Here is a 19,714-nt window from a genome sequence, read left to right on the forward strand (position 1 = left end):
ACAGCATCAGATTCAAATACTGCCTGGCTTTCAGTGCCCTTCATTACCTAGCCTGCCTTGCTTATCCAGCCTTATTTTTCATGATGCTTGATGCTCTATGCAGATTAACCCACATAACATACTTTATGTGCCTAGCCCCCTTATTCTCTCCTCTTTGCGTCTGATTGCTCTAGAATGTCTTCCCTTTTTTCTTTTACTTTTTCTATCAGGATGCCCCCCTTTCTTCTGAAACCAGACTATCTCAAGGCGCCTGGGTGGCTCAATTGATTAAGCGTCCGACTTTGGCTCAGGTCATGATCTCACAGTTGGTGAGTTCGAGCCCCACATCGGGCTCTGTGCTGACAGCTCAGAGCCTGGAGCCTGCTTCGGACTCTGTGTCTCATTCTCTCTCTGCCCCTCCCCCACTTGTGTTCTGTCTCTCAAAATTAAATAAAAATGTAAAAACAAACAAACAAAAAAACCCCAGACTATCTCCAGTCCTCACTGATTTCTTCTCAACTCTCAGAACGTATAGTAATTTATAGTGTCATTCAGAACCATACAACATTTTACAAAGAAAAAGCTCTAGTATATAGGCTGATACTGGAACTTTTCCTAATCTAAATGGAGTTAGACAATCTCTAAAAGAACTTTAAAAAACGTGTCACCAGTATTTATCCCATTGGCATTTTCATTTGTGTTGGCCTTCCCAATAAGAATGAAATCTTGGGGCGCCTGGGTGGCTCGGTCGGTTAAGCGTCTGACTTCGGCTCAGGTCACGATCTCGTGGTCCATGAGTTCGAGCCCCGCGTCGGGCTCTGTGCTGACTGCTCAGAGCCTGGAGCCTGTTTCAGATTCTGTGTCTCCCTCTCTCTCTGCCCCTCCCCTGTTCATGCTCTGTCTCTCTCTGTCTCAAAAATAAATAAACGTTAAAAAAAATTGTTTTTTTAATTAAAAAAAAAAAGAATGAAATCTTCTTGAGGGCAGATGCCATTTGCCTTCTATGTCTTCAGTAGCTGCTAAGTACAGTGCCAAGTACAGTACTAAGCACTTTCATTTTATAAGCATCTTCTGTGTGCCCGGTTGTTGTAGGTACTGCGAATTGGTGGGGCTGGTTGGGGGAGGAGAATGGATAGACTCCCATCTAAAGCCTGAATTCTAGCACAACGCATGTAGTGATAACATTTTACATTTAAACTGTATTTTGAGGTTCCCAAAGTGACTATTCCTCTCCTTTGATCCTTACATCTCTGTGTGCTAGGTAAGGACTCATTAAATGACAGTCCTTTAGTTATACGGTTAATACATGGCAGAGCTGGGACTCAAAGCTTGGTCTCCTGAATCCTAGTTTTTTCTTAGACTTCTAAAATTAGGACTGTTTCCCTTTCTGAAGCTTTTATGATGAATGCCTAAATAGTTGGGATTCTGTACATTCGTTTATGGAGGCTTACTTTTAGTTATTGGCTATTGCCAATCAGAAGTGGCAAACAGGGACACCTGGGTGGCTCAGTCGGTTAAGCGACCGACTTCGGCTCAGGTCACAATCTCCCGGTTTGTGAGTTCGAGCCCCGCATCAGGCTCTGTGCTGACAGCTCGGAGCCTGGAGCCTGTTTGGATTCTGTGTCTCCTTCTCTCTCTGCCCCTCCCCCACTTGTGCTCTGTTTCTATCAAAAATAAATAAATGTATTAAAAAATTAAAAAAAAAAGAAATGGCAAAGAACAAGATCAGGCAGGGCTATGGTTTTCTACTTTGGCAACTCTAAATTCTTACAGAAAAGCCTTATTTTAAACATTTGCCTTCCGGGGCGCCTGGGTGGCGCAGTCGGGTTGAGCGTCCGACTTCAGCCAGGTCACGATCTCGCGGTCCGTGAGTTCGAGCCCCGCGTCAGGCTCTGGGCTGATGGCTCAGAGCCTGGAGCCTGTTTCCGATTCTGTGTCTCCCTCTCTCTCTGCCCCTCCCCCGTTCATGCTCTGTCTCTCTCTGTCCCAAAAATAAATAAACGTTGGAAAAAAAAAATTAAAAAACAAAAACAAAAAAAAACATTTGCCTTCCAAATATGTGTCATCTAACCTATGAAAAAATATTGGTCTCCACGGAGAAAATTGAAAGCAGAGAAATTAAAAGCTGCTAATAATGTTAACTGAAGACACGGTGAAGAGCCCTTGAACCCACAGTAATGTGCTCAGCAAGCAGTAGGGGCTGGATGCTGTGATGAATTGCATAATCACTTAATTTCTTAAAAGCCATGTGGAGTGGTGGGAAGAGCCTCAGACTAGGATTCAGAAAATTTGTGTTCATGGCCTAGGTTATCTGCCTCTACCCACTGGTTGTTTCATATCTGGAAAGCTTTTTAACTTGAGTTTCTTCATTCTAAAGATGGGGATCAGTATCTTCATACCAGACTCTAGAGAATTATTTTAAGTCTTACAAGCATCAGATTGAGGATGTAAAGCACTTACAACTATAGGGGACTATTTTTAATTACTGTTATATAATCTAATAAGGTTATTTTCTTATGATACTTGGTTTGAAGATCTCAATATCAGTGTGGTATGTGCCTAAGAAGGTAGCATTTATTTGAAAGATGGGAGTATTTGTAAGATCCTGCAGATAGGCGAAGAGGAAAAAAAAGAAAGGTAAAACAAATCTCCCCAGATTTGTCAGAGAGAGAGAGGAGATAGCCAGACTTGTTTTGAGGGGAGAAAGGTTAAAGAACCTGTAATAACCTACTGTATTTATCGTGCTTACTACATTTATAGTACTGGAATTACAAACACAAGACATGGTCCCTCCCTAGGGTGGCTGGTTGCCTATTAACTATTAAATAAATGATTTTAAACCTGTATATTAAATGTGTGGTAGAGGTAAGTGAACAGTGTTATGACCAAATTGGAAATGTTTCTTGGAGAGGTGGTACCTTAGCTGAGTCTTAAAAGGCAGTAGGAATTCTAGAGAGGGGGCAGATTAAGAAGGAAAAGCATACCAAACTGGACAGGCTTCCTGGAGAAGGTAGCACTTGAGCTGAATCTTAATAGGCAAGTAGGATTTATGAGATGGAACAGCAACCAATCAGAGTGGATAGCATGAAGCCTCAGAAATGAGAGAAAGCATGCTTCTTTCTGGAAAATGAAAGTAGTCCTGGGTGACTATAGTGTGTTTAGAAGGGTGTGGTAAGAGATAAAACTAGAGAAGAGTGGTGGGAGATAAAGCTGGACCAGATATGGAAATCCTTATTTGGACTTTACTCTGAATGTCCTGGGGAGTACTGAATGATATTAAATATAAGGCTATCTTAATTACATTTGCATTTGGGAAGGATTATGATGGTAATGTGGAGAATGGATAAACAGGGTGTATTTCTGTAATTAGGGGATACTAGCAAGGAGGTTATTGCAGTAATCTATGAAAAATCATGAAGACGACCTGATTTCTGACAATCAGAATGAAGGCAAGGGCATCTATTCATGAGATAAACAAGATAGAGCCTGTGGATTTTGATAACTGACTAGACTTGGGGGAGAAAGGAAGAAGATAATTTAGTTAACTCTTATGGAATTCTTGCTATTTTTCAGGACTGGGTCCAGTACTGCTACATGTATAGTTGACCCTTGAACAACACAGGGGTCAGGGGTGCCAACCTTCACCAGTGCAGTCAAATATCTGTGTATAACTTTTGACTCCTCCCCCCATCCCCACCCCCTCCAATTTAACCACTAATAGTGTACTACTGACCAAAAACCATACTATAAAATAGTTTATTAACACATATTTTGTATGTTATGTATACCATAATACTGTCTTCTTACAATAAGCTAGAAAAGAAATGTTACTAAGAAAATCATAAGGAGGGGTGCCTGGGTGGCTCAGTCAGTCCAACTTGATTTCGGCTCAGGTCATGATATCATGGTTGTGGGATTGAGCCCCACATCAGTGAGGAGCCTGCTTGGGATTCTCTCTCTCCACTCCACAAGCATACACTTTCTCTCTCTCTCTCTCTAAAAAATAAATAAACATTTTTTTAAAAAATCATAAGGAAGAGAAAATACATTTACAGTATTGTACAAAATTCCTGTGTAAGTGGATCTGCGCAGATCAAACCTGTGTTCAAGGGTCAAATGTATTTCCCCTTTATTCTCACTTTAGCCCTTTGGATTTTGTACTGTTGTCTCCATTATATAAATAAGGAAGCTGAGACTCAAAGTTTGCTAACACTCATTAGTCATAGAGCCAATGAGTAGTGTTATTCAAACCCTCAATTATCTGTCTTCTCAAAAGACCATGCTTGTAACCACTATACTGTACGGCCTAATAGTTCCCGGGTTACTAACTTGGTCAATCAGGTGATTGGTAGTAGTGCTGGATTGCTGAGACAGCGGGGGGTGAGGTGTGGGAAGACCATGAGTTGTTTTTGAGACATTTCAGTTTGAGATCCCTTCGGAATAGCCAGGAGGGGTGTCTAGGTGGAAGCTGGATTTCAAATTATAAATTCCAGAAGAATGGCTTGAGCTGGATATGCTGCTCTGGGAGTTGTTAGTCTCTAGGTGGTTGTGATCATGCCACTCTGGAAGGAGGCTGGATGGTACGGTGATAATGGTAGTTGAAGGCTTGGGAGTGGACATGACCACCTGAAAAATACGAGTATGTGTGTTGGGGTGGAGAATGAGACGCAGTGTGTCGTTTGGTCCCTTCAATTCTGGATATTCTTTCCCATAACATCTCATATTTCACCCCACCTCTACCCAAAACAAAAAACTAAGTACTGTTCTATGTTTGGTTAATGGTAGAATGAGATTACCTATAAATGATAGCTGTATTATCCTTTTACATTCTGTTTAAGTTAGACAGCAATGAAAGCTTACAAATACAAGCGAAATGTGGGAAAAAGGAACTGAAATCTCATGAAGCTGTATTACTAAGCTGTTAAGATGGTTAGGTGTTCACCAACCCTGGCAGCCATTAGAGACACTTGTACTATGTTTTCCGTGTTAACACTGGCCTCAACCTGGAGCATCCATGGTATATGAAGGAATATAACCAGTATATCAAATGTGTAGTAGAGATAAGTGTACAATGTTATGTGGTTGTATCTATTTTTTTAACATTTTATTTTTAAGTAATCTCTACACCCAACATGGGGCTCAAACTCATGACCCCGAGATCAAGAGTTGCATACTCCACTGACCGAGCCAGCCAGGTGCCCCCAGAATGGGTGGTATCTATTAATGGAAGATAGCTTGGGAGTTTATTGCGTTCCTTGCCTTTTCCTCTGGCATTTATAGAGGGTGGCAGATTATATGTGAATCTGTCCCTGGACAGTCAGTAATTTGAGAACTCAGGTGGCGGTGCATAACATGATTGCTTCTAGTCTGCTCCATTTGTGAGTAGAACAGAGACTTGGAGGCTTCTGCTGCTTCTCCAGGCCAGGGAATGAAAAGGTTTATTTGGTTTACCTTCACATTTTTTTCTTTGATTCTTTTTTAAACAACATTCTCTGGTTGGGCCCAGAGAGACCAGAGCCAACACACTGGAAAAAATGGACAGGGATTATGTTGTCTTCCTTACTTTGTCTTGTCAGCTGCTTATCTTGTCCACAGGGAGGGCAGTATGTTAGATTGAGATAGTCTGACATGACATCTTTGGGGAAATTGTAATTGCTGTGGTCATTTTAGGCAATTTCAAGGGTGTTGGGTTCATTCAGCTTCAGTTACCTGAACTAATTAATGTTTTGAAGTGGAATCTCCAAGTCAAGGCTTTGTCTGAAATGTCACTGACTGATTTTTATATCACTTACGGTGTCAACCATTTCATGTGGATGTGTGTTGAAAACATTTAATGATTATGAACTTTCAGAATACTTGTCCCTCTGGAGTTTGGGGATGCTATATTTCAGGTTCATTAACTTCATAAATATTTATTGAACACCTTCTACCTGCCAGGTAGTGGTCTGGATGGTAGAGGATAATAGGCAACAAGCCGGAGAAGTACCTTTCTGGGGTAGAGCTTACTTTCTTTAGGATTTAGACGTTGAATGAGACTAATTTCAGATAAATTAGTACTTGTGAAAGATCTGTAAAAAGCTCTTCTGGATGTGTCTATTTTTCCCTACTGCAAATCTGGATCATACCCATCCTCTTTTGTGAAGCTTGGCTCAAGTGGCAGCTTCTCCATGCTATCCTCTCTTGATTCTTTCAGCTGATGCGCTCTTCCCCTTCCTAAAATTCTGTTATTTTCTGCAACGTTCTTGTGTTATCTTCACATATTTTTTTCTATTTGTAGTTGTTAGGGTACACGTCAAATAACTACTGTCAGACTAAGTTATTGAGGGCAGAATAAATACCCTATTCATCTTGGTTTTCGGCATTCCATATGTGGGCAGCAGGAGGTTGCAGGAAAAAAACACTGAATTTAAAGCCAGATGACTGGAACTAAAGTGCTGGCTTTCCTATTAACTAGCTATGTGACAGTAGGTAAGTCATTTAACTTCACTGTAATTACGTTTCCTATCTCTAAAGAGTATGGTGATTAACCTTCCATTCCTGAATAGTTGTTGGGAGGCACAAACTGAGATAATATATTGACCATACTGTGTAAATTCTAAATTCTGGCATAAATACTTGGTGTTGTTATAGTAAATATTCAGTAAGTATTTGAATGGGGAAACATTTGCTTTCAGTGAACACCTTTTCCTGGGTAGCTCTCTTGCTTAATGAGGTCTTGATGATTTTGCAAATATGTTCATCTGTTTTTCATCTGGTTTTATTATTAAATGATTCTGTTCTTCCGAATTGGCATCTTCTTCACCCCGTGAGTATTCTGTCTTTTCTCCTTAGGTGCTATGTACTATTAACACAAGTGACATGTGATCTCCTTTAGCAGGTCGTACATTATGGCTGACATGCAAAATCTGGTAGAAAGATTGGAGAGGGCAGTGGGCCGCCTGGAGGCAGTATCCCATGCCTCTGACATGCACTGTGGCTATGGAGACAGTGCTCCAAAAGGTAAGCAATATGCAGCACAGCAGAATATTTTGAATGAAGACTCTGTCTTGGCCTGAAATTTTTCTGTCGTAGGGTATTCTCTCCTTTGGAGCTAACTTCCCAAAATGCTTAATCTGCTAAGTTCATCGCCTGTGAACAGATAAGAGAGGAAGTGACTTGTGCAGGGAGGCCTGTGGTTATTTTAACATAAGAACTTCCTGCTTGTGTGATATTTCCTGTTCTTTCTTTAGCAAAATGACTCTAGTGTAAGTCGAGTGACAAGTGATATTAAAACTCTGTCCAAATGATTGGCAAATTAGCCATTTTGTATATGCACCAAATGAATCATAGAATGTTAGAGCTAAAAGGGAGATTGGGGTTTTTTTGTTTTTGTTTTTGTTTTTCATTTTAATTTTATAGATAAAGTCAAGCTCGGGGAGGAAAAGGAACTTAGGGTCACACAGGCAGTTAGTGGTGGTACTGGAACTAGAACCCAGGTTTCCGGACTCGTGTGCCAGTATTCTGTTTACTGTATTACCTTGCTTCTCCACTTTCATGTGGAAGTGCTTTTTAAAAATCATCTTTCTGGTGCATGACTGATCCTTTGTGGTGTGTGTCTCTCTCTAGCAGGAGCAGCTCCATATGTGCAAGCATTTGACTCACTGCTTACCGGTCCTGTGGCAGAGTACCTGAAGATCAGTAAAGAGATTGGGGGAGATGTGCAGAAACATGTAAGGATGTATTGCCCCTTTTCCCCTTCTTTTAAGGACTGGTGGTGGTCTTCAAATCCAACTCCTTCTTGGTTTAAGAGTCCCTTGGCTCCTTCTCTTTTACCTTCACTGAGGAGCTCACTCCAGGCACTGGAACAGTTCCTCAGATTTTTCCAGGCCCTCTGCTTTGATCACATTTACTGTGTGGGTTTCTTTTATGCAGGTAACTTGCTTGGCGCATAAACTATGGCTTGGTTCATCTCTATAGTGAGAACATTGTACCATTCTGATCCCAACATGTTATATAACCAAGCCTAGGGTGGCTTATGCAAAGGAGTCATAGTCATGACTTAGCGTTTATAAAACTATGCTCGATAGTTATTAGTTATGCTAATGTGAGTTATTTTCACACTTAGCTCACAGCAGGAATGTGAAGTAGGCAGTGACAGGTGCCTCTCCACCCACCTCCCTTCATATGCTGCCACCTACATCGTCACCACCCCCACACTCACATATATATTCTGTATCTTTCTTTGGGACCCAGAATCTTTCTCCTAGTCCTGAATGGTCCTCTGTAAGCAATAACTATGTTTAGGATCTTCCTGACCCTTCAGCAAGACTGGTTGCTTGATCTTTGGAAGGTCTATTTTGAACCTCTCCTGTGCCATCTGTTGGCAGTGGTGTTAGCTCTAGTGAGTGGGACTGGGACTTGGATACAAGAGTGGGGGCTTGCATTTTTTACTTTATGCAGTTTGTCACATTTAAAAGATTTAAAAACATGTATCACGTACACATTCTAAAAATGTAAATCTAGAAAAAACAGGTTACCTTATTTGAAATTTTCTATTTAGATAGTGCCTGTAGACTTATGTTTCTTAAACTCCTTTGACCATGACGGTCAGGAAGAAAAAATGTATTTGTGACTGAGTCAGAAGCTTCACAAAGCAGTCTTACCTACTTGCGTGGCACTCTTTTTTTTTTTTTTTTAAATCTGTGAATGGGTCATGACCCAACCTTTGAGAAATAGCTATAACCTAAAGGAGTAAATACCTTGGGAATTCGGGCATCAATTTGGCCTTTGCCTTGACTTCCACCTCTAGTTTTTGAGAAAAGAGCCTTTTTGGTGATGTGAGACGAGGGATTTTTCAGTGCCCTTCATATCGCACTGCGTGTGCAGTTGCTAACTCGATTTCATCTAAAGCTGACCCTAATTGCCTTCGTTTCCCGGATATGTATCCCTGATTAGTTGCCACGGGAACGGTGGTACCTGTAATCCTTCTGCCACTCCCTGGAAGTGGAGTACCTGAGGAAAGCAACAGGAAGTTCCCGACTTGCTACCAGACTACATGGAAGTGGAGGTGTCGGGTTCTTCTTATCAGGACCCTCTCCAGTTGTAATGTGGCGAGAATAACTGATTCTTCTCCTTTCCGGCAGGCGGAGATGGTTCACACGGGCCTGAAGTTGGAGCGAGCTCTCTTGGTTACAGCCTCTCAGTGTCAGCAGCCAGCAGGCGTAAGTTCACTGCGACTTGGTTTCCTCGTGGCTTGATGCTCGGGATGGGTTGAGAGGTTTCTGCCAAGTACGACGACATGCTAAAATAGACCCTCAGCCTCGCGTGCGTTCACACCAAGTCCCAGAAGTAGTCAGACTTAAAGTGCCATATTCGAAGGTGCCATTCAGTATTTATTGGACTCTACTGGTTTTTTTTCCCCCATCCTTTCTACTTGGGACTGTAGTTACTCCTGGACTTCGCTGCTTCTCTCAATAGACAGCCTTTTTTAACCTCTTGGCTGAGGCCAAATTCATCATATTGTCCCGTAAGCTCTTGGGTCAGAGAGTAGTTCTCTTGCTTCACTGTGACTGGGCTTTAGTAATGCTGCTGTGGAGACCCTAAAACTCCTAAAGTACTGCTTCTTCCCTCATCTTTCCGTGGTGGAGATCTCCCTTGAAGTGTACTCCTACCTCAAAATTTTATGCTACCAAGGTGTGAGGATCAATTAGAGGAAATAGATTTTTCTCACAACCAAAGATTTTCGTTTTGTTCTATTTCTTTGTTTTTTAAGTGTTTATTTATTTTTGAGAGAAAGAGACAGAGTGAGTGAGCGTGCACGCGCTCCAGGGGGCATGGGTGCAGAGAGAGAGAGAGAGAGAGAGAGAGAGAGAGAGAGAGAGAGAGAGAGAGAGAATCCCAAGCAGGCCCCACACTGTCAGTGCAGAGCCTGACATGGGGCTCAGTCTCACGAACCATGAGATCATGACCCGAGCCGAAACCAAGAGTCAGATGCTTAACTGACCGAGCCACCCAGGTGTCCCTATTTCTTCTTTAGGCATTTGGCTTTCCGTGGCAGAGAGGTAACGAAGCAGGTCTTCCTGCGACTCTTGTGTTTAAAACCCCTGGACCCTCAGCATGCCTAAATAATATAAAAATAGTTTAAGGTAATGTTAAATATATTAGACTTTAATTCTTAATCTGTCTTGAATGGTTAAGGCATTTTTTCGAAACCTTTTCTCCAAACCCGCACTTTCCACCACAAATCAGGCAGCTGAGACACAATTATATTTCCCTTGTTCTAGACTAGGGATTGATAAACTACAGCCTGCAGGCCAAATCTAGCCTGCCATCTAGTTTGTAAGTGAAAGATTTTTGGAACACAGCCATGCCCATTCTTTCAAGTATTGTCTGTTGCTGCTTTATGCACTATAATGGCAGAGTTGAGAAACTGTAGCAGAGACCATATGTCCTGCAAAGACTGAAATAGTCACTGTGTGGCTCTGTAGAGAAAGTTTGCGGACTCCTGTCTTAGACTGTTTTCATGATGTGATCTGAGAATTGCAATGTTCAGGAAACTGAGCTTTGGAGAAAGGGTAAAACATGGAAACACAGGATTCATCCATTTTGCTAAGCTGCCAGCTCAAATGCCAAGCCCTCTATTTGCATTTGGTTCATCAGATCTCTGCTCAGCAGCTGCTATATAGCTAGCAATGTGTGAGGGTTGTAAAGGTTATAAAAGAAGGCTGAGACAAAGCCCTGGTATTTGAAAAGTTAATGAGAAATTTTGAAAAACATACTCACGTGGATCCACTAATAGTTTGTGTTGGTGCATGATAAGGTGCCAAAATTGGTTATGCTGACAATAAATGCTATAGGAGGCCAGTGTGGCTGGAGTTGAAGGGCTGTTCCTCATGAAGTATAAGGAATATTTGGATAAAAAGAAAAAGAAGAGACCATTGTGAGTAAAGGCTCAGAAATGAGATAGTATCTCCTACTAGTGGGGCAGAAAAGAGACCAGTGGCTGAAATGGTAGAATTTTGTGGTATAGATGAAGTAAGGGTCCTGATCATGAAGAGCCACCAGATCTAGCCTGAGGAGGGTGAGGTGAGGAGCAGTGTTTTAGCCATATGAATCTGTGCAGGATGAGTACAAAGTTTATTTGGGTGTTCATTATACAGCCCATGAATTCTTGCCTGCAAGGTCCGAGTTGACAAACGCGTAAAGCTTTTGTGGAAAGACTAACCCGAATCTTCCCCTGCATCTCTTCCTAGAATAAACTTTCGGATTTGTTGGCACCCATCTCCGAGCAGATCCAAGAAGTGGTAACCTTCCGGGAGAAGAACCGAGGCAGCAAGTTGTTCAACCACCTGTCAGCTGTCAGCGAAAGTATCCAGGCCCTGGGTTGGGTGGCTGTGGTGAGCAGCGCAGCTTCCTTGGGAGGGAAGGGATGGAATGAAAGAGGTAAGGGGACACGGCTGGAGAGGCTCTGAGTCACTGACCGCTGCTGTTTCTCTAGGCTCCCAAGCCTGGTCCCTATGTGAAAGAAATGAATGATGCTGCCATGTTTTATACAAACCGAGTCCTCAAGGAATACAAAGATGTGTAAGTCCAGCCTTTTCTTAAGGGGTACAGGACACGTCAGCTGATTACTTGCCGGAGTAGCATTTGGGGGTTAAGGCTGTTGTGTTGGTTCTCCATCCCAGGGCTGCTTTCTCAGAAGTTTTATAGATACTGGCTTATAGAGGCTGCATCTGCAAGCAGGAAGTGTTTCTCCTTTCACTTCTGCTTTTTCTCCAAAGGGTTTGTAGAGCCCCTTTTAGTCTTCTCATCCTTACCCTTCCAGGTTTAGGAAGTTTTGCTGGAGATAAAATGGACAAATGCCCTTTAATTTGCCTGTTTAGACAAGGTAGATTTTGTTCCTTTGTTGAGAATTTCTAATTGGCTTAGGGACAAAAGGTTCGGAAAGATTTACTCGGAAATCACCCTGACTATTCACGTAGTCAGGTAAAGCGAGAAGGCAGCTGTCTGGTGAAGCACGTGTATCATGTAAGAGGAGGAGAGTCTCTGTATGTCTAACCACGTATGTTCACCAGTCCTAACCGACTTCTCCATTGCTGGTTTTGAGCTGGAGTGACTGCAGGCAGCTATCACTCAGCTGCATAATTACCCAAACCCTTCCTTTCTTCTGTCAGTCATCAGTCAACCAACATTTGTTGAGTAACTACTGTGAAGGAATAGCTTCGTGTGTGTGAAATAGGTCTCAGAACACCAGGCACTTCCTTGATCCCTCCTTCCAGCAACCTGGAGTTAAGCATCGCAGTGTTTTGACTTAACCTGCCTTTAAACTCCACACTTCACAGTTGAGCAAATTAGGTCTTATGATAAATAGGCATAAAGTCTTCTAATATATAAGAAGAACCATAATTCAGTGCTCTTTCTATAATCTAATGCTGATTATTTCCTCCAGGGAAGTTTTAAATTTTTGGTGGGAGGGGCATACTTTGACATAAGGCACTGTGGTATAAGGCAGGTGAGTTTCTTGAAGTCCTAGAGTTCCGCAGTGATGTGCAAGAGACCTTCTATCATATAGCTTCATGCACAGAATGCCTGCTTTTATTAGTTTTGTATATTAGGTTCTCCCTAAGGTATACTTTGAAAAATATGGTTTTGTTATACTTAAAAAAGTTTGAAGAGTACTGCTATAAGAGATAGAAAGAGATATAATCTGGAGTCCCTATCCTCATGGACTTTAGTCTAATTAGGGTAATAGCATAGGTTAAAAAAAAAGAAAAGAAAAGCTCAGTTGTGATAGAAAAGCTGCCATTGAGCAAAACCACACCACAGGTGGGAGGATATGAGCTCACAGATAGGAGGGGTTCTGGAATCACTATGGTAATGTGCCCTGACTGTCTGTGGTGAGTTTCTCTTTAATTCTCCTAGTGATAAGAAGCACGTGGACTGGGTCAAAGCTTACTTGAGTATATGGACAGAGCTACAGGCTTACATTAAGGAGTTCCATACCACTGGACTGGCCTGGAGCAAAACGGTTAGTGAGCCTTTCTTCCCTCCCTCTATCCCTCCAGGACAGGGGTCCACAAGTTTCTTAGACTTTGGTGCTACCAAGGTCCAAGAAGGAATGCTAGTCTTTACAGTGGAGAGTAGACAGAAAAGGGGAGAAAAAAGAAAAGTGTGAAGAAAGCAAGGGTCAGAGAAGAATATCCAATTCTATTCAGTTTCAGTACACATGGGTCAGAGATAGTGATTGGGCTGGAGGGGAGCCAGAAGAATGAGTTACATTATCGCAACCCTCCAGACGCTTAAAAATAGAGACAGAAAACCCCGAAATACAAGTCAACAAGTGAAATACTGTGATAAAGATATAGACGACAGACTAAGAGGGAGTGTGAGTCTCACTGGAAGAGATTGTACTTTCAACAGGTATTCTCTGATCTGGGACATTGCAAATAGAGAACAGCGAGAAGTGGGAGAAATGGGAATACTGGCAAACGGCATAGCTTAAACAGAGTACATGTAGAGTAAATGTACAGATTGGTCATCTCTGGCTTCAGTTGAAGGAGAGAGTCAGATTTTTAGGATAAAAGGCTGGAAAGGAAGGTTGATTGTGACTTTTGAGCAAGAGAGTAATAACGATCAGACTTGTCCTTGAGAGAGTCTCAGTATATAGGTTAGGGGTAAGGGCTCCTGCTCAGACCATGGAGGTGCTGATGGTGCTAGGAGCTGGTACAGAAGAATTTGCAGAAGCTATAAAAGGTAATAGGTTTGATGAGCTTGAGGGCGTTAGACTCAAGAAGATTGAAGAGTCAAGCTTGGATGGCAATGTCTTTTACTGAAATAGAAACAAGGGGGTGATTGTACAGGTAGAGGAGCAGGCAGGAGATGATGACATCAGCCTTGGACTTGTTGAGGCTGAGGTACTGGTGACACACGAAGTTGATTTGCAAAACTGTGGGTTAGAGCTGGAATCGGGTAGAGGCCAGAGGAGTGATGTGAAAGTTGAAAAATGGAACTGAATTGGATCTTTGGGAAAGGGTAAGAGGGAATAAAACCCTTTTGGGTGTGGATAGGGAGCATGAATCCTAGCGTCAAGGGCTACAGTGGGTACCCCGTGTCCTAGAACATGTGTAGGACCCTACTGGGAATGGTACAGAAGGGAAGAGATCATGGCTGTGTTACCTGCCCTTATTGTTCCAGGGGCCTGTGGCAAAAGAACTGAGTGGATTGCCATCTGGACCTTCTGCTGGATCGGGTCCTCCTCCTCCCCCACCAGGCCCACCTCCCCCACCAGTCCCCACCAGTTCTGGCTCAGATGAGTCTGCTTCCCGCTCAGCACTGTTTGCGCAGATTAATCAGGGGGAGAGCATCACACATGGTAAGTGAATATTTTGGCAAGAAGAGTTGGTACAGTAAGTTGTTTGGGCCTGATCTGATCAACTAGAGACCTGATGGTCTGTAAAAACAGAACCCTGGTTTGTGTATGGGAGAATTCATTTGGGTGTCACTGTCCTTCAAGTTGCCCAAAGGGACATAAAGCTGGCTTAAATGGAAATTGAAAGTTGGTGATTATAGTTGGGGGAAGCCCTCTGCCCCATAAGCAGATGACTTAATATTTATTAAGTGGCATATATAGAGTACCCTAGTGTGCCAAGGCATGGTGCTGGCAGTTCACCCTAGAGCCTTTTCTGTGTTACCACATGCTTTCTTTGGGAAGTCATCCTGGGGGTGGAGAGGGGGGCATATATTAGTCATGGAAATTTGCATAAGAATTACCAATATTGGGGGGTGCCTGGGTGGCTCGGTTGGTTAAGCATCCAACTTTGACTCAGGCCATGATATCACAGTTCGTGAGTTTGAGCCCCGCATTGGGCTCTGTGTTTGACAGTGCGGAGCCTGCTTCGGATCCTCTGTCTCCCTCTCTCTCTGCCCCTCCCCAGCTCTTACACTTTCTCTCTCTCAAAAATAAACATCAAGGGGCGCCTGGGTGGCGCAGTCGGTTAAGCGTCCGACTTCAGCCAGGTCACGATCTCGCGGTCCGTGAGTTCGAGCCCCGCGTCAGGCTCTGGGCTGATGGCTCAGAGCCTGGAGCCTGTTTCCGATTCTGTGTCTCCCTCTCTCTCTGCCCCTCCCCCGTTCGTGCTCTGTCTCTCTCTGTCCCAAAAATAAATAAACGTTGAAAAAAAAAATTTTTTTTAAATAAATAAACATTAAAAAAAAATAAATATAATTACCAATGTCAGGATAGAGAAAGTTGACACCCTTATATATAGAAGGTGGAAGTCTAAATTATACAGCCCTCTTCTAGGAATCTACCCGTAAAAATATCTAAAATAAAGACCAACTACTGTATATTATTTGCAGTAGCTAAAAATGGTATAACAACCTAAATATCCAACAGTAAGAGAAATGGTTAACTGTGGTATATCCTCTTAATGGAATACTAAGCAGCCATTAATTAATGCCTTTCTTTACAGGGAACCATGCAGTGTTTAAGAAAACATCTAGTACTTATACTACAGCCACAGGGAGTAGTGGAGCTGAAAGGGCCAGTCAGTATTCGTTAAATAAATTGGGCCATATTTAAGAGGAAGACATTTATCTGCCTACAGTGGGAAGGTGATAGTGGAATCTGCTCCTTAAAAAAAAAAATTTTTTTTTTTTAATTTTTTTTTAAGAAACTAGGTTAGGGGCGCCTGAGTGACTCAGTTGGTTACGTGTCCAACTCTTGATTTTGGCTCAGGTCGTGATCTCATGGTTCTTAGGACTGAGTCCCATGGTGGGCTCTGTGCTGAAAGCGCAGAGCCTGCCTGGGATTCTCTCTCCCTCTCTGTCTGCCCCTCCCCCCCCAATACATAAACAAACGTTAAAAAAACCTGCAGGTTAACATGAGAAAGTTTTTTTAAATGTTAACTCGTTAAACCAAACTTGTTAACAGTGTGCATAGTTTATCAATAGGAAAACTGGTGGAAGGAGATTTCAAATGCAAACACTGAGTAGGAGGTGCGGTAGGTTAGCTGTGGGTGAGGTTTCTTTCCTTTTACCAAATTTGCTTTACTATCACATATTTTTTCTTCTTTTGCTCTAAAAACTGTACATATTTTGTGAATATATATTTGGTGTATGTCTTTCTAGATCTTTTTCTGTGCATTCATATATCCTTTCCCCCCATATGCACATAGTCTGTATTTTATTTTATTTTTTAATGCCACTGTACAGTCGTACCTTGGGGTAGAAGGGAAATTCTAAAAGTGCTTCTCCAAAACCTTTGTTTAAGAGAACATCTCAGAGCCCTGGCTTTTGACTTTTTGTTAAGTGTTTGTTAAGGCAGTTAATTCTGAGCACAGAAGTTGGTTACTGCCTCAGCCCAAAGCCGTGGTACGAAGGATGGGCACAAGGCAGCTGTTGTTCTTACAGCCCTGAAACACGTATCTGATGACATGAAGACTCACAAGAACCCTGCCCTGAAGGCTCAGAGTGGTCCAGTACGAAGTGGCCCCAAACCATTCTCTGCACCTAAACCAGGAGTCAGCCCGTCCCCCAAACCAACCACAAAGAAGGAGCCACCTGTACTTGAACTGGAGGGCAAGAAGTGGAGAGTGGTGAGTTAAAAATACCAGGACTGGTTTGCTGTTAAGGTCCGACTTTGCCTCAGGTCACGATCTCGCAGTCTGTGAGTTGAACCCCACGTTGGGCTCTGTGCTGACAGCTCAGAACCTGGATCCTGCTTCAGATTGTGTCTCCTTCTCTCTCCGCCTCTTCCCTGTTTTTTTTTTTTTTTTTTTTGTCTCTCTTTTTCTGTCTCTCCCTTGCTGTTTTTCTCTGTCTCTCAAAAGTAAATGTTAAAAAAAAAAAAAAATATATATATATATATATACACACACACACACACACACACACACGCACACGCACACATACATATACGTAAATGTATATGGAGCACAGGCAGATGAGTGCAGGGTCTTGGGTTAGATTACAAGAACAGAAGTTTGGGATAGCCTGTTTTGGGGGGTAGTGTGTATTAGTGATGACATTCCTAAAAGCGTATCTCTTTAACAGGAAAATCAGGAGAATGTTTCCAACCTGGTAATTGATGACACAGAGCTGAAACAGGTGGCTTACATATACAAGTGTGTCAATACAACATTGCAAATCAAGGGCAAAATTAACTCCATTACAGTAGGTGAGTTTTTGTCAGTCCTAGGCTCCGTCCTAGAGCCTGAGAGAGCTGGAACCATATCTACCCTGTTCCTAAAGGTTGTTAAATTTAAAGTTATACTGTTGACCTGCTCCCTTTCTTCTCCTAGATAACTGTAAGAAACTCGGTCTGGTGTTCGATGACGTGGTGGGCATTGTGGAGATAATCAATAGTAGAGATGTCAAAGTTCAGGTAACTTGATATCTTGGCTCCTTCCTTTGGCCCCTGAGGAATTAATTGAAAGACATGGCTGACCCACAGATGTTGCTGTGGTGGGAATCTGATTCTACTGAGTCTGTAAGCTGAGCTGCTTTGGTGGCAGGAGAGGAGTTGGCTTTTACAGCGAGGCCTTTTCCAGCACCCATCCCAACCCACCTCTAGTATCCGGTGTCTGCTGTGCACTTGTGAGCCTTTCATGTAGTTGCTGAATCACATGAAACAGTGAAAGCTTCTTCCTGAAACTTCCTATTGTTCTCCACAGCTACTGGGACTCAGCACTTTGGGTTTTCTCTGCAGGTAATGGGTAAAGTGCCAACCATTTCCATCAACAAAACAGATGGCTGCCATGTTTACCTGAGCAAGAATTCCCTGGATTGCGAGATAGTCAGTGCCAAATCTTCTGAGATGAATGTCCTCATTCCTACAGAAGGCGGTGACTTTGTAAGTTCCTTGATCTCTTTGGTAGTATGATCTCAGAACGGGGGACTGAAGATCACTTGCGCTGGAGAAGGCTGGTTCATGGTCATTCGGTACTGAGTGGGTCCAACCTAGCAATACACACCTCGAGCAGCCATAAGTATGAGGTAGTCACATGAAGTAGAGCTCCAGGTTGAGCAGATGCTCAGGTAGCAAAAAGGAATGGGACGGAGTCATCGCCCCCTGTTGGACTGGAGCCGCGAAGTCCTGTACCTGCTCACCGTGCCTCACAGGTGTAACTAAGATTGCTGATTCAGGAACAGTAGGAAATAAACTTAAACCTCTGTCTGGCTGGCTTTGGAGCCTTTGTTCTCATTCCCACACCGCTCCTCCGGGACGGCGGTGGCAGGGTGGCAGGTAGTGGGAGATGTGGTGCTGCTGGTTACAGAGCAAGGCTGTTTACTGGCGGTTCAGTTTCACTCTCAGGACCGCCTTGTTGCTCTAATAGTTTAGTGGAAGCAAGCATTTAGAGAAAAGTGTAAGATTTAACCCCAGCTTCTTTTGGAGCTTGGACTTGGGATTTCAACCCGTTTTTGTTTGTTTGTTTGTTTGTTTCCAGAATGAATTCCCAGTCCCTGAGCAGTTCAAGACCCTATGGAACGGGCAGAAGTTGGTCACCACAGTGACAGAAATTGCTGGATAAGCGAAGTGCCACTGGGTTCTTTGCCCTCTCCCTCACACCGTGGGATAAATCTGTATCAAGACGGTTCTTTTCTAGATTTCCTCTACCTTTCTGCTCTTAAACCGCTTCTCTGCTCTGAGAAGCACAGCTACCTGCCTTCACTGAAATATACCTCAGGCTGAGATTTGGGTGGGAGAGCAGGTCAGTTGATCTTCTGCAGGAAGGTGCGGCTTTTCCCTGTCAGCTCAACCACACCACCAGTCCGTTCTTAAGGAACTGCACACCAGGACTGCTGTGTTTTAGCTTTCAGCCTTTGGGGGTTATCTGACCAACAAATAGTCATTTGGGAAGAATAAAGCGGTCCCCAGGAAGTAACAGATCAGAATGTTCAGGGAAGTTCATCTTTTTCTAACAATGCCCACGAAGGTAGCAGAGGCTGGTGTGATTCTAGCTGGTTCTTCTAACCAAACTAACTTTTCACTGTTGACAGGTGAGGCAGGGGTCGCACTGGACCAAAGGCTGAAGCCTGGCCATCTAGCATTCCGAGCAAAATTGATTCCTGTAGGCATTCCTTTTATTCTGCATTCCATCCTGGGTCTGCCTGAACCTGAGAGAGTAGGTTGTCCTGTATCGGCTGCTGGGCAGAGCCCTGCGCCCAGGCCAGTTAAAGGAGTCTTGGACCCTTTCTTTCACTGGGATCCCTGCCCAGCACCTTCCTACAGAGACGACTTAAACAAAAACAAAACAAGACAAAACAAACAAACAAGGAAACTACACCATTCCAAGGAATCTGGAATTCCTTCCTTCTTCCATGCTAGGTGCCTGCCCTCCGTCTTCACTGCCTCCTTTGCCCTGTCATGCCCAACTGCTTTTGGTTTCTGTCCAGGCACCTGAACAAAGGACTAAAATCTCCACTGCAGCCTGGTTTTAGGTCTTGTGTAAGAATCTTGCACAGCATTGCTAATGTAAATTACAGTTTTTCTCTCTAGGACACTTACCAAAATATGCAACTTTTTTTGGTGGGAAGAGAGATTGTCCTGTGACTTCTACCCATTTCCTGAGGCCTGTGGAAATAAACCTTTATGTACTTAAAGTTATACAGAAAATAGAATAAAATTAATACCAAACTTGCTTAGTATTTACTGGTGGTATTTGCTGTATAGAGATTAATACTTTTTTTGAAGTAAACTCCACCCCCAACATGGGGATCAAAACTCACAACCCCTAGATCAAGAGTCACATGTTCT

At 43.0% G+C, this 19,714-nt stretch overlaps 1 protein-coding gene across 8 annotated transcripts in view; it reads left to right on the top strand.

The window, feature by feature from the left end:
• Positions 1-19,605, top strand: part of CAP1 (cyclase associated actin cytoskeleton regulatory protein 1) — a 30,108-nt gene extending 10,503 nt beyond the window's left edge. For 2 of the 8 annotated variants that reach the window (XM_043578710.1, XM_043578711.1), the window contains exons 2-13: positions 6,854-6,978; positions 7,585-7,688; positions 9,102-9,179; positions 11,211-11,354; positions 11,456-11,541; positions 12,880-12,985; positions 14,152-14,329; positions 16,369-16,553; positions 17,011-17,134; positions 17,259-17,341; positions 17,666-17,809; positions 18,405-19,605. In XM_043578710.1, the coding sequence (XP_043434645.1) occupies positions 6,867-6,978; positions 7,585-7,688; positions 9,102-9,179; positions 11,211-11,354; positions 11,456-11,541; positions 12,880-12,985; positions 14,152-14,329; positions 16,369-16,553; positions 17,011-17,134; positions 17,259-17,341; positions 17,666-17,809; positions 18,405-18,488 (1,428 nt within the window). In that variant the 5' untranslated portion in view covers positions 6,854-6,866 and the 3' untranslated portion in view covers positions 18,489-19,605. The remainder of the gene's footprint in view (positions 1-6,853; positions 6,979-7,584; positions 7,689-9,101; positions 9,180-11,210; positions 11,355-11,455; positions 11,542-12,879; positions 12,986-14,151; positions 14,330-16,368; positions 16,554-17,010; positions 17,135-17,258; positions 17,342-17,665; positions 17,810-18,404) is intronic. The other 6 variants (XM_043578713.1, XM_043578717.1, XM_043578709.1 and 3 more) reach the window with 3 other exon arrangements.
• Positions 19,606-19,714: the final 109 nt, after the last annotated feature.

Source organism: Prionailurus bengalensis, chromosome C1, assembly GCF_016509475.1.
Source record: "Prionailurus bengalensis isolate Pbe53 chromosome C1, Fcat_Pben_1.1_paternal_pri, whole genome shotgun sequence".
NCBI lineage: Eukaryota > Metazoa > Chordata > Mammalia > Carnivora > Felidae > Prionailurus > Prionailurus bengalensis.